General features: G+C 38.8%; 1 protein-coding gene across 1 annotated transcript in view; it reads right to left on the bottom strand.

Annotated features, from left to right (window-relative positions):
• The window catches only part of LOC114687726 (cytochrome P450 3A11-like), a 44569-nt gene extending 34332 nt beyond the window's left edge, over nt 1–10237 (bottom strand). The window contains exons 1-3 of the mRNA XM_028862361.2: nt 10060–10237; nt 5731–5824; nt 3766–3818 (exon numbers count right to left, since the gene is read on the bottom strand). Of these exons, the coding sequence (XP_028718194.1) occupies nt 3766–3818; nt 5731–5824; nt 10060–10133 (221 nt within the window). The 5' untranslated portion in view covers nt 10134–10237. The remainder of the gene's footprint in view (nt 1–3765; nt 3819–5730; nt 5825–10059) is intronic.
• Between the last annotated feature and the right edge of the window lie 3745 nt (nt 10238–13982).

The raw sequence follows: 13982 nt of genomic DNA, 5'->3' as shown, positions 1-13982 counted from the left end.
ACAAAAGGGTGATATGAGGACTCCCAGAGATTGATTACATCATGCTTTACTAACTTTATATTTTTAAATGTTAATGAAACAGGGCAACATCTGCTGAAAGACATTGGACTGTGGGAAAAGATGCTGAATTGGGTTATCATGTGCACTACAAGGATGTTTTAACATCAGAATGAAACTCAGGGAAGCTGTTATTTTGCACTTGAGGTCATGCTTATGCTTCTTCAGGAGACAACAAGTTGTGGAAACCATCTAAATTAATAAAATTTTGACACAAGCATAAGAACTCTCCTGGCTGCCTTGGCTGCTGACATCGATAACACAACTCTGGAAAGACAGAGATACAGAAAGCCCTTGCAACAATCAGCTGATCTTCCTACATGGGGATGGCTAAGAAATTGACTGAAAAGAGGGAAGCAATAGTTCAGCTGGCTAGGAAGCCTTTGAATGCTACAACATTGTTCCATGCTATGCTGTCTGTGGTAACTGTATAGGTAACGGCGACCAATCATACTGGGTTTATTTTCCTAATCCTCCCATTAACAAAGGGACCAATTGGGGAGATACAGATATTCCTGTTGTGGTCAATGGAATCATCTTGGCTACCTGGTACTTATGACCAGAGAGAACCTGCAAGGCCTGAGGAATAGGGTAAGAAAATTATAACCTATACTGTGGGAGTGCAAGGAATCCCTATTTGTATAGGTAATGGAACTCATTGTCTAAATATAACTTTTCAAATTTGGCTATCTATAATTAATACTACCCAGGAGATTCAAAATAAATTTTTTATGCTTCATGTATTTGGGTTTAGAGGACAGGAGATTAATTCTACTAGTTCCATAAATCTGACATTTTGTGAGATGTGGGTTAGTAATAAGGAATATGACTGTATACATGGGTAGCTATGTAAAAGTGAGAACTATCAGATACTTATTAATATCCCCAAGGAAAAGTCATTGATCTAAGCCCTTATGAATTCCCATGGGGAAAATACTCTCACTCAGAATTGAGATGGCAAAGGTATGGTTTGAATGGAATTAGAGAAATTAGCTGTACTCTTGATGAACCTATGCAATGGAATGGTGTTGGGATGTCAGCTCTTATGTTGCAATTTGACAATTCCGTTCAAACTAATTTGTAGAAATTGGCAAGTACCTTACATCCTCTTAAAGTATTGAAAGGAAGATTAAGCATTAATGATGGACATATACTTTGTCCTTTAGATTAAATCAAAATCATCACTTTGCAGCATGTGTACCATTACCTTATGTATTACTGAAATGGCCTAAACAATGGCACCCTAATCACTATAGCGTCACTTGGAACAGTGTACCCTTCATACCTACGCTAAGGCTAGTATGTTAATGTTAGTGCCATTAGATGTCACCCCTGAATGTTTATATATTCTTGGAGCAAGGCTAACAGTTTGGATGCTGATGAAGTTGCCGAGGCCATGGCATGCTAACCTGTGATGATTCTAGTAAAGAAACTCTCTGAAAGACTATTAAGAAGAACTCACAGGATGATTGGATTGATTGTTGCTGTGGTTATGGGAATTATTGCATTGACTGCTATTGATTCATCAGCTGGACTCACCCTTCTGATTTTAAGGAAAATCAGACTGCTGAATTTATTAAAGACTGGCCTAAACATGTTGCAGAACTTTGTGCTTGGCAAAATAGAATAGATAATAAGATAGACTGTGAAATAACTGATTTGAGACAAGTTGTAATCTTAATGGGAGATCAGATAGAGACAGTGAGAGAGCAAATTAAATTAAAATGTAATTAGAATGTTATATCTTATTGTATTTCATCTTTAAGTTTACTGAAAGCAAGTATGATTTGAATTTTTAAGTCTAGATGCGTTATGTGAGAGTTGCTTATACCATTTTCTGTAATGTTTGCTTATTTACAATATTGCAAGGGGCTGGGGAGATGGCACCAGAGTTAATAGCATATATTGTTCATTCAGATGACCTGAGTTTGGTTCCTAGCACCCACCTTTGATGGCTCACAACCACCTGTAACTCCAGCTCCAATGCCCCTGGCCTCCGTGATCATCAGCATTCATGTGAAGAGACACACAAACCAAGTAAACATGCACATTCACATAATTAAAAGTAATAACAGTAATAGGTGTTTAAAAATAAAATATTGGGACTGGAGAGATGGCTCAGTAGTTAAGAGCACTGACTGCTCTTCCAGAGGAACCAGGGTCAGTTCCTGGCACCCATATGGCAGCTCACACCTGTCTGTAACTTCAGCTCCAGTGATTCTGACATCCTCACACAGATGTACATGCAGGCAAAACACCAAAGAATATAAAATAAAAGAAATTAAAATTAAATAAATAAAATATTAAAGTAAAATTAATATTTAAACCCTTAAAATAAAGTATTAGTATCAATATTACATAATTTAAAGTAAAAAATTATTTAAAAATTTAAAAACTAAATTAAATTAATCTTAAAAATAATAAATTATTTCAGTCTCTGGGCTAGGGAATGTAGCTTAGTGGTAGAAAGACTGCCTAGAGTACACCAGACACTGTTTTTGATACAATGAAAATACAGATTTTAAATGAGGTGCATATACCAAATTCTCCAAGGCTCAGATAAGCTCTTGCTCACTTATGCTTCTGTAAGTAAGTCCAATTAAATTCACTGGTACACACAGACACAAAAAAAACCTAATGAAAAATGTAAGCAAAATATTTCATATAAAAACAATATTAGGGCCAGGCATGGTGGAAAATGCCTTTAATCCCAGTACTTGGAAGGCAGAAACAATCATATATTTGAGTTCAAGGCAAGACTGGTCTACATATCCAGTACCTGGACAGTTAGGGCTACTTAAAGAGATCATGTCCCAAATAAACAAACAAACAAACAAATAGCAATGAGTGGATAAACAAACAAATAAATAAATATTAGTCAGTGAAAAGTTGAGAAAACACTATCAAGTGTTGATAAGCAATAATGTTGCTAGGAGACATTCACAGGGCCATTGGACAGACAGCACAGCCTGCTACTGGCATTGAATGACATGGTCTTTATGGGCTATGTCAACTCAGCATACCCCTGTGTTCAGGCCTGTGGTCCCTAAGGATGGAGAAGAAATGAAAAGGCAGGAAGAGCCAGAGCCTCCTCCCACTTGTTTGTGTCTCCTAGCATATGATGACACCCACTCCAAAGATGTCCCCAAACTCCAACATCAATGACAGGGAACACTTTCTGCTACTGATTTATAGAACCATTAAGGATGTAGATCCAAGGAAGAACACTTTGATTTTTAAGTACAAATTGACTTTTTTTAAGTACAAAGTCAATTCAATTAGACAGGACACAATGATATACTCCACTATCAAAAGTCTTGGATGGGGGTGATGTTGGCTTAGGCCTTTAATTCCAAAACTCAGGAGATAGAGGCAGGTGTATCCCTGTGAGTTCAAGGCCTGTCTGGTATACAGAGTGAATTCCAGGACATCCAGAGCTGTTTCACAGAGAAACCATGTCTAAAAACCAAAACAAAGCAGCAAAACACAAGGCCCAGAGTCCATGGAACATCAAAGCCTATCAAAAAGCCACAATGTACAATGTTCTGAAGATAATTAGACCTGGGAACCAAAGTACTTAATGTCACATGGCATCACCCTTACAACAGAGAGGTGCATGACTACAGTCCTGGGCTGGCATTGTCCTTGCACATGTAGAGTACATCTTCCTAAAAAGATCAGCTCCACAGAGCTTTCCAGAATACTCACCCCCATATTTTTCCATACTTTTTATAGCACTCAACGTCAAATTTCCATACACCCTGGAAAGAGAAATAGCACGAAATCTATTATTGGCCTGTATGTACCAACCCTTCTGTAGCCAGGGAACCAAAGCCTAAAATCCCATGAAAGTAGGTTTATTGTTTCTGACAGAGAAAAGTTCTTCAGTAACATTGAGTTGCACCAGCCAGATGGCTCAGTGGAATAAGGGAAACTGATATAGCAGGACAAATGATTATCTTCCTGTAGCTTCTGCATTCACCCTCATAGACATGTACCTATACATACCACCAGATACAAGCATGTGTACAGGAATAATCATTATCATCATAAAAATAATAATAAATTGTGTTAAAGAATGTGCAAAGTAAGCATAGAACCTTTAGGAAGAAAAACCTGAGCAGACATTTCAGTGTTAGAACACTTGCCTGACATGAAGAAGACCCTGGATCCCATTCTCAGTACCACAAAAACAAAAGAGAATAGAAAATTTGTCATTAGGCTTGGAGATGTGATTCAGCAATTAAGAGCACTTGCTGATCTTCCTGAGGGTCCAAGTTCCATCCCCAGCACCCATATCCAACACCTCACAACCATCTGTAACTCTGTCTCCAGATAATCCCTTGCCCTCTTCTGGCCTGTGTAGGTACTGCACTCATGTGCACAAACCCACACTTATATGCATGAAATCTTCTTTCTAAAAGAATCAATTGTTAACCTGGACCTCCATTCCTACAGGAAGAGAGTGAAGCAAAATACGCTAGTTCTCAAGAACCCAGACATATCATGAAGGGTGAATGTTGGGAATAGAGCCATGGAAATAACCTCAGGGGTTCAGTGATTGTAGAGAACCCAAGTATATGAAAAGTCTGCCAATGGTGTCTATGTGGGTCTGTGATATGCTGATGATTCAGAAATATTTAGTAAAAAGAAAAAATGTTGCTTGTGAACCCAGGTACAAAGAGGAGAATTTTAATCTAGTGCATTAAGCTTGATGTCCTTGAAGCTGGGAACACCTTCAAGATTTTTCTCAATAAGTACAGCAGTGCCTTTCCAGAATCTGCACTGGGTAAGAAACAAACTTCTTTTTGCTCACAAAGTTTGAGCATCATGTCCTGAATATCAAAATGAAATGGGCTGGAGATCTGGGTGTTTCACCCAAGGCAAACTTGACATTGAATAAACTGACATTAGGGCCAGTCAGATGGCTGCGGATAAAAAGACACTTGTCACCAACCCTGATAACCCGAGTTTCTTCCCTAGGATTCATATGGTGGAAAAAGGAGAAAACTTACCGACACATTATCCTTTGATCTATGTATGCATGCCATGGTACATACATACACTCAACCAAAATTAATAAATATGGAGGAAAGTTGACAATGGGAGTTGTGAAGGTAGGTCAGTGGGAAAAATAACACCCTAAATATCACAGCTTGGATATCCAGTATCATTGCAAATGCTAGGTAGTAGGTTAAAGCCCTCCAGTAGTCCCAACTTGCCAGAGACAGAAACACTGGCTTCCTGGAACAAGCTGGCTAGCAAAACCCCTAAAGTCAGAGAGAGCTTGGTTCAAGTGAGAGACCCTGTATAAAAGTATAAAATGAAGAGCAATCAAGAAGACAACCAATATCAACCTCTGGCCCCTCCAGGCACACACAAATCCATGCATATGTACCTGCACACATATGAGTACTCACACACATGAAAATACATGCATACAAACTAGGAATACACACACACACACACACACACACACACACACACACACATTTAATAGTTTTAAGTTGGCAACAGAGCCCCAAAGGAACCAATAGACATTCTCTAATATCATGAGAACACACAGTATAAGGGCCTGAGGTCTCAGAATTTCCTCCCAAGGACCACTTAATATAACTAAACCATTATTGGCCAGTTAAGGAAGCCATATGGGGGAGTTCAATCAACACTCACCTTGTAGTAATTCAGCAGAGTTCCTAAAAATGGCAGAGGTTTGGGCCCAGGAATTCCCTGTTTCTTAAAGACATCATGTTTATGGGTCCCATATCTGTAAAGTCAAACAGAAAGCCTTGTGACCACACACACATAAGAGAGGAGATAAACATGACCAAAACACCAAAATGAAGCAACCAATGACTTGGCTGTTCCTCCAGTTCCCAGGAACTTGGGGAAAGGCTGAGGGGTTCAGCGTGCATGGCAGCCCACTGATCATATCTGTTTCTACTGAGTTCTGGTGGATCTGCGGGTAATCTGAAAGTCAATCAGGTCATAGCAAGAGTAAATCTTATCAGGAAACCTCCTGACCTCAGAAAGAGGGAGTTGAAAGTACATGTGGGTGTGCCCAGCAGATTTACACACTGTCAATATGAACTTTAATAGTTAGTATAACTGGGGAGCCTGCCAGCACCCAATTGGACTAAGAGGTGAGTCTTTATCCTCATACCCAAACACCCCAGCCCCTAGGCTCTGGGCCCAGGGGTACAGCAATTTTCCTCTACACTACCACCCATTGTAGTACCAGTTTCAGGCCAGTCACAGGCAGACCTCCTGCAGACAGATCAGACTACCACCATACCCCATCAGACCCTGTAACCCAAGCCCCACCTCTCACAAATCCCACCCACCCTCTGAGACTGCAACTGTTCCCTGAGGCAGAGGCTGCCAGCACTCAACTGGACTAAGAGGTGAGTCTTTATCCTCATACCTGAACACTCCAGCCCCTGGGCTTTGGGCCCAGGAGCACAACCCTGCACCCCTACACCACTACCCATTGCAGTCCCAGTTTCAGGCCAGTCAGCTGGCAGACCTACTTCAGACATGTCAGACTACCACCATCCCCCACCAGACCCTGTAAACCACAAGCCCCACCCCTCCCAACCCACCCATGTGCCTAGATTGCAGCTACTCCCTGAGACAGAGTCCACAAGCACCAATTGGACTAAGAGCTGCTCCCTGAGACAAAGAGTCCATCAGCACCAACTAGACAAAGAGCTCCCACTGGACCAAGAGTATTGATCAGACCAAGAGAGCCTCACTCAGACACAGACCCTGCTTACAAGTGGAGAAAGAGATGGGTAGACACCAGTGAAAAAAATACAGTCAACAACAAAAAAACTAATATGGTTCCATCAGAACCTACATCAGCAAGACCTGAACATTCCAACACAGAAGAAACAGAAGAAATTGAGCGTAAAATGACCTTAATAAGATGATAGAGATCTTTAAAGAGGAAATGAAAAAATTCCCTTAAAGAATTTGAGGAAAAGTCAAACAAAAAAGGGGAAGAAATTAGTAATAATAAAGCCAAGAAAAAGCAATTAAACAAGTGAGGGAAACAGTTCAAGATTTGAAAACTGAAATTGAGACAATAAAGAAGACACAACTGAGGGAATGCTGGAAGTGGAAAATCTGAGTAAACAAACAGGAACTACAGGCACAAGCATAATTGCAAGAGATGGAACAGCAGATCTCTGCCATTGAAGATATGATAGAGGAAATAGATTCATTAGTCAAAGAAAACACTAAAGCCAGCAAAATCATGACTCAAAATGTCCAGGAAATTTGGTACACCATGAAAAAACCAAACTTAAGAATAATAGCAATAGAAGAAGGAGAAGAATACCAACTCAAAGGTACAGGAAATATATTCAACAAAATCATAGAAGGAAACTTTCCCAACCTAAAGAAGAAAATCCCCATAAAGATACAAGAAAGTTACAGAACACCAAACAGACAGGATCAAAAAAAAATCCCTTCACCACATAATAATCAAACCACTAAACATACAGAATAAAGAAAAAATATTAAGAGGTGCAAAGGAAAAAGACCAAGTAACATATAAAGGCAGACCCATCAGAATAACACCTGACTTCTCAATGGAGACTCTAAAAGCCAGAACATCCTGGACAGACATTATGCAGACACTAATAGACCATAGATGCCAACCCAGATTATTATACCCAACAAAACTCTCAATCAACATGGATAGAGTAAACAAAATATTCCATGATAAATCCAGATTTAAACAATATCTCTCCAGCCATACAGAAAGCACTTGAAGAAAAAATCCAACCTAAGAAAGTTAGATATACCCATGAAAACACAGGCAATAGATAGTCCCAAACCAACAAATACCAAAGAAGGAAAACATACAACACTACCACCAAAAAATAACAGGAATTAACAATAACTGGTCATTAATATCAATGGTCTCAATTCACCTATAAAAAGACACAGGCTAACAGAATGGATATGAAAACAAGATCTATCCATTTGCTGCATACAAGAAACATACCTCAACTTCAAAGACAGACACTACCTCAAAATAAAAGGCTGAGGAAAGACTTTCCAATCAAATGGATTTAAGAAGCAAGCTGGTGTAGCTATCCTAATATCTGATGAAATAGACTTAAAACTAAAATCAATCAAAAGAGATCAGGAAAGACATTACATATTTATCACAGAGAAAATCAGACAAGATGAAATCTCAATTCTGACAATTTATGCCCCAAATACAAAGGCACCTACATTCGTAAAAGAAACATTACTAAAGCTTAAATCGCACATCAAACACGATACACTAGTAGTGGAGACTTCAACACCCTACTCTCATCAATGGACAGGTTTACCAGACACAAACTTAACAGAGAAATAAGAGAACTAACAGACGTTATGACTCAATTGAACGAAATAGATATCTACAGAACATTCCACCCTAACACAAAACAATATACCTTCTTTTCAGCACCCCAAGGAACCGTATCCAAAATCAACCACATGCTTTGTCATGAAGCAAATCTCAACAGATACAAAAAATTTAAAATAACCTCCTGTAATTTATTGGATCACTATGGCTTAAAGTTAGATTTCAACAACAACAAAAATTACAGAAAGCCTACAAACTTATGGAAACTGAATAATGCCCAATTGTATCACCAATGGGTCAAGAAAGAAATTAAATATTTCCTAGAATTCAAAGAAAATGAAAGTACAACATACCCAAACTTATGGGACACTATGAAAGCAGTGCTAAGAAGAAAGCAATGCCCTAAATTCCCATATAAAGAAGTTGGAGATATCTCACAGTAGTGACTCAACAGCACAACTGAAAGCTCTAGAACAAGAAGAAGCAAACTCACCCAGGAGAAACAGATGCCAGGAAATAATCAAATTAAGGGCTGAAATCAATAAAATAGAAACAAAGAGAACAACACAAAGAATCAATAAAACAAAGAGTTAGTTCTTTGAGAAAATCAACAAGATAGACAACCCCTTATTCAAATCAACCAAAAAGCAGAGAAAGAGCATCCAAATTAACAAAATCAGAAATGAAAAGGGAGACATAACAACAGATAATGAGGAAATCCAGAAAATCATCAGGTCATACTTCAAAAACCTGTACTCCACAAAATTGGAAAATCTGAAAGAAATAGACGATTTTCTGAATAGGTACCCCATACCAAAGTTAAATCAAGACCAGATAAACTACTTAAATAGACCAATAACCCCTAAAGAAATAGAAACAGTCATTAAAAGTCTCCCAAGCAAAAAAAGCCCAGAACCAGATGGTTTCAGTGCAGAATTCCACCAGACTTTCAAAGAAGAACTAATACCAATACTCTTCAAATTGTTCCACACAATAGAAACAGAAGGAACATTACAAAATTATTTTTATGAGGCTACAGTGACCCAGATACCCAAACCACCCAAAGATGCAAGACCCTGACATTAATCTACACACTTATGAACATATGATTTTCAACAAAGAAGCCAAAACTATACAATGGAAAAAAGAAAGTATCTTCAACAAATGGTGCTGGCATAACTAAATATCAACATGCAGAAGATTGCAAATAGATCCATATCTGTCACCATGCACAAAACTCAAGTCCAAAACTCAAGACCTCATCATAAAACCAGTTACACTGAACTTGATAGAAGAGAGAGTAGGAAGTAGTCTTGAATGCATTGGCACAGGAGACCATATCCTAAATATAACAGCAGTAGCACAGAGCAACAATTAATAAATAGGATCTCCTGAAACTGAGAAGCTTTTGTAGAGCAAAGGACACGGTCAATAAGACAACCTTACAGAAAGGGAAAAGATCTTCACCAACCCCACTTCTGACAGAGGGCTGATCTCCAAAAATATATAAAGAACTCAAAAAGCTAGACTTCAAAATACTGAACAATCCAACTTTTGACCTTGCAGACAGAATATAGGTCTGAGTATTACCCCAATCCCGAGGACACAGTGGGAGGGAATCTTTGGTGGTTACTCACCTGTATAAGAGCACCAAACTGATTGCCAGGAGGACCCAGGTTTCCAGGGAGAGAACTGAAGTCAGGTCCATCATGGCTTGTCTGTCAGCAGTGTAACCCCCTGTGTTCTCCCTCCAACTGTGTGTGCTACCCTCTGCAGGGCTTCCCTTCTGCCCAACAGTACTGAAGTGTGCGCAGCCTGTGGTGTTTATACCCTGGGAAGATGGTGGGGCCAGGGCTCCAGCCACCTGGACTTTGGTATCCTCTTCATTTTGGCAGATCATAAAGTTTGTGCACAGCCTGTTTTGACCTCATGTGTGTTAATATTCTGTGCAGATTCAATAAATAATGTTGTCATTTCAGGAAAATGACAGGTTCTTCCTTTTCATCAAAAGTTCAAGCAAATTCATTGACATAAAATGCTCTCTCACAAAGGGGGTCTTCATTCATAAATAAATAAACTGAAGCAAACATTGTCCAATATGCATACAGATCTTTACAAAATGCCTTTGTCCCTCTCTGGAAGACATTTTGTCATTTTTGACAACTTAACCCAGCAAAACAATGTGGTGATATTTTATTTGTGCTGAAATGTGATTTTGTTTGTATGTTAATAAAAAAATTGCCTGCGGGTCAGAGATAGTAGCAAGTCATTTAGCAGAAGTCTGGCAGTGGTAGCACATGCCCTTAATCAAATCACATGGCAGGCAGAGTCTGTGTGTTCAAGGACATAGCCAGCTTGGAGACACACACCTTTAACCCAAGTACCAACCATAGAGACTTGGAGGTTTATATAGTCAGGCAGTTGAGACAGAGAGAACAGCAAAGTCAGGAGAAACCATAAAGAAAAAATTTTGGCAAACTTCTATAAATGAACAAAGACCAAAATTAACAATAAGAATAAATAATGTTTTGTTGTCTGGTCTAGTCAACACAGGTGCTAACATGACCATAATTGCATCAGAATTTTGGCATCCAACTTGGTCTCTTCAAGAGGTAAAATTTGCTGTGGATATCGTTCCGCATAAATAAAACACTGATTGTCCAGTGGTCAGGAAGGAAGTATAGGCAGGACAAGGAGAGAGGAGAGTTCTAGGAAGTGGAAGGCTGAGGAGAAAGACACTGCCAGCCACCACCATGACAAGCAGCATGTGAAGATGCCAGTAAGCCATGAGCCATGTGCCAAGGTATAGATTTATAGAAATGGATTAATTTAAGATATAAGAACAGTTAGCAAGAAGCCTGCCACGGCCATACAGTTTGTAAGCAATATAAGTCTCTGTGTTTACTTGGTTGGGTCTGAGCGACTGTGGGACTGGTGGGTGACAGAGATTTGTCCTGACTGTGGGCCAGGCAGGAAAGCTCTAGCTACAAAATGTTCAGCTTTTAGGGATTAGAACATTATCTCAAGTGAAACAGAGTGTAAGATGGCTTGAATGTATAGGTCCAGAAGGACACAGAGGAAAATTAAAACCATATGCCGCTAACATAGCTATGAAATTATGGGGTCAAGACCTGTTATAACAATGGAATACTCAGATTTTAGTCAGATCCCTCCAACCTCAGAAACAAATCATAAACTAGCACATGTTTCTGAGAGAAATATTAGTAGATATTTTTCTAATGAGTGGTCACCAGCCATCCAGATTGTACAAGAACAGAGCACAACAACTGATGATCTTCCAAAGACACCAATAGCTCTACCTTTAAAATGGTTAGCAGACAAGTTTGTATGGGTTCAGCAATGGCCTTTAACAACAGAGAAACTCCAGGCTTTAGAAAAGCTGGTAGAAGAACAGTTAAATGCTCAGCATATCAAAGAATCAACCAGCCCTTGGAATTCTCCTGTATTTGTTATTAAAAAGAAATCTGGTAAATGAAGAATGGTAACAGATCTTAGAGCAATTAACAAAGTAATTCAGTCGATGGATGCTCTACAGTCCAGAATTCCTTTACCTATTCTGTTACCAAAGGATGGCCTCTTATAGTTATTGATTTAAAAGACTATTTCTTTTCAATACCCTTACAAGAAAAAGACAGAGAAAGATTTGCCTTCACAGTGTCTACTTATAATAATTCTCAGCCAGTTAAGAGATATCAGTGGAGGGTCCTCCCACAGGTAATGTTGAATAGCCCAACTCTGTGCCAATATTTTGTACAACAGCCATTGCAGGTGATACATAAAAAATTTCCTAAATTTATAATTTATCATTATATGGATGATATTTTACCAGCTGACTCAAATGCAGATACTTTAGAAAGAATATTTAAAGAAGTAAAGAAAATTTTGCCTTGCTGGGGATTATAAATTGCTCCTAAAAAAGATACAAAGAGTAGATTCTATTAATTATTTAGGATATAAAATAGGTCTACAAAAAATTAGACCCCAAAAGGTGCAAATTAGGAGAGATCAATTATGGACTCTTAATGACTTTCAAAGATTATTTGGAGACATTTCTCATCTACGAACTGTTGTTGGGGTAAAAAGTGATGAACTGAATAATTTGTTCAAAACCTTAGAAGGGGACAAGGACTTAAATAGTCCAAGAGAATTATCACCTGAAGCTGAAAAAGAATTGGCCTTGGTAGAAAAGAAAGTACATGAAGGGCACGTGGATCGTATTGATCCAAAGCTGGATTACATTTTGTTTATTTTTCCTTCTAAGCATTCTCCTATAGGAATATTAATGTAGAAGGAAGATATTATATTGGAATGAATATTTTTACCAAATAAATTGAGAAAAAATTTAAGAACTTATGTGGAAAAAAATCTCTGACTTGATTTTGAAAGGAAAATTGAGACTTCGTCAATTAGCAGGGAAGAAGTGAGGCTGACAATGACAATGGGGATGAAGTAAGAGAGAGAGAGTGTGAGGTAAATTAGTCAGAGTGCATCAGATACACATGTAACATTGTTAGACAACAAAATGCATCAATTAAAAATAAGTACAGCATGGTGCTCTGGGTTGGGGATGTAGCTCAGTTGAGAGAGTACTTGCCTAGTATATACAAAGCCTGGGCCTGGATCATGAACATCTCATAACAGGGCCTGGTGGTTGTTCTAATCCTTGTACTTCAGAGGTAGAGACTGGAAGACCAGAAGTTCAAGACAACGTTGTCTACATGGCAAGTTTAAGTTAGCTAGTCTGGGCTACAGTGTGAAACCCTGTATTAAAAAAGGACATGTCACTTCAACAAGGAAGTCAGTAGATGAGACACTCCAGGTTTTGGATATATTCCTTTAACACACAATATGGCATCTCCATGTTTTCTTTGTATATAATTTCATTCTATGGAAGTAAAGAGCACACAAGCTGCTGGTAAATATAACTCAGTGTTAGAGCATTTGAGCTGCATGCATGATGTCTAGATCCAGTTCCTTAGAGCAAAGGGGAAAGACTCCAAACAACAAACTTCAGGCTACATTGGTAATACTTTGGATGGGTGAAATGGCTTGACTGGTATAGGTGTTTGTTGCCAAAATGTGATGATGGTAAGTTTGAACCCTGGGACCCACATAGTAGAAGGAGAGAATCAATTCCTGCAGTACGTCTTCTGACATCCACATGGGTGCCATAGCACAATCACACACACATATACACACACACACACAAAGTAATTTAATAAAAAAATTTAAATAAACCTAAGACCATGTATTCTGTTATTTCCCCTGTAGAGAAAGGGCATGCACATGGGTTAGAACATATACACATCTTACACACTGACCAAGTGATGACTGTTAGCATGGATTCCAAGCACTCTGGCCATGTCCTGTGATGTGCAGGGCAGTTAGATGTCCATTGAGCCTAAGGTCTCATACTTCCTGTTTTTTGCCACCTTCTAGCTTCCACAGGCATCAGTCATGTATGTGGAGCACAGATAAATATGCAGGCAAGACACTTATACACATATTTTTTTAAAATAACTAATCCCCATGTTACAGA

Source organism: Peromyscus leucopus, unplaced genomic scaffold, assembly GCF_004664715.2.
Source record: "Peromyscus leucopus breed LL Stock unplaced genomic scaffold, UCI_PerLeu_2.1 scaffold_1272, whole genome shotgun sequence".
NCBI lineage: Eukaryota > Metazoa > Chordata > Mammalia > Rodentia > Cricetidae > Peromyscus > Peromyscus leucopus.
Note: the sequence above shows the minus strand (reverse complement) of the source record. Positions and strands in the feature narration are given on the sequence as shown.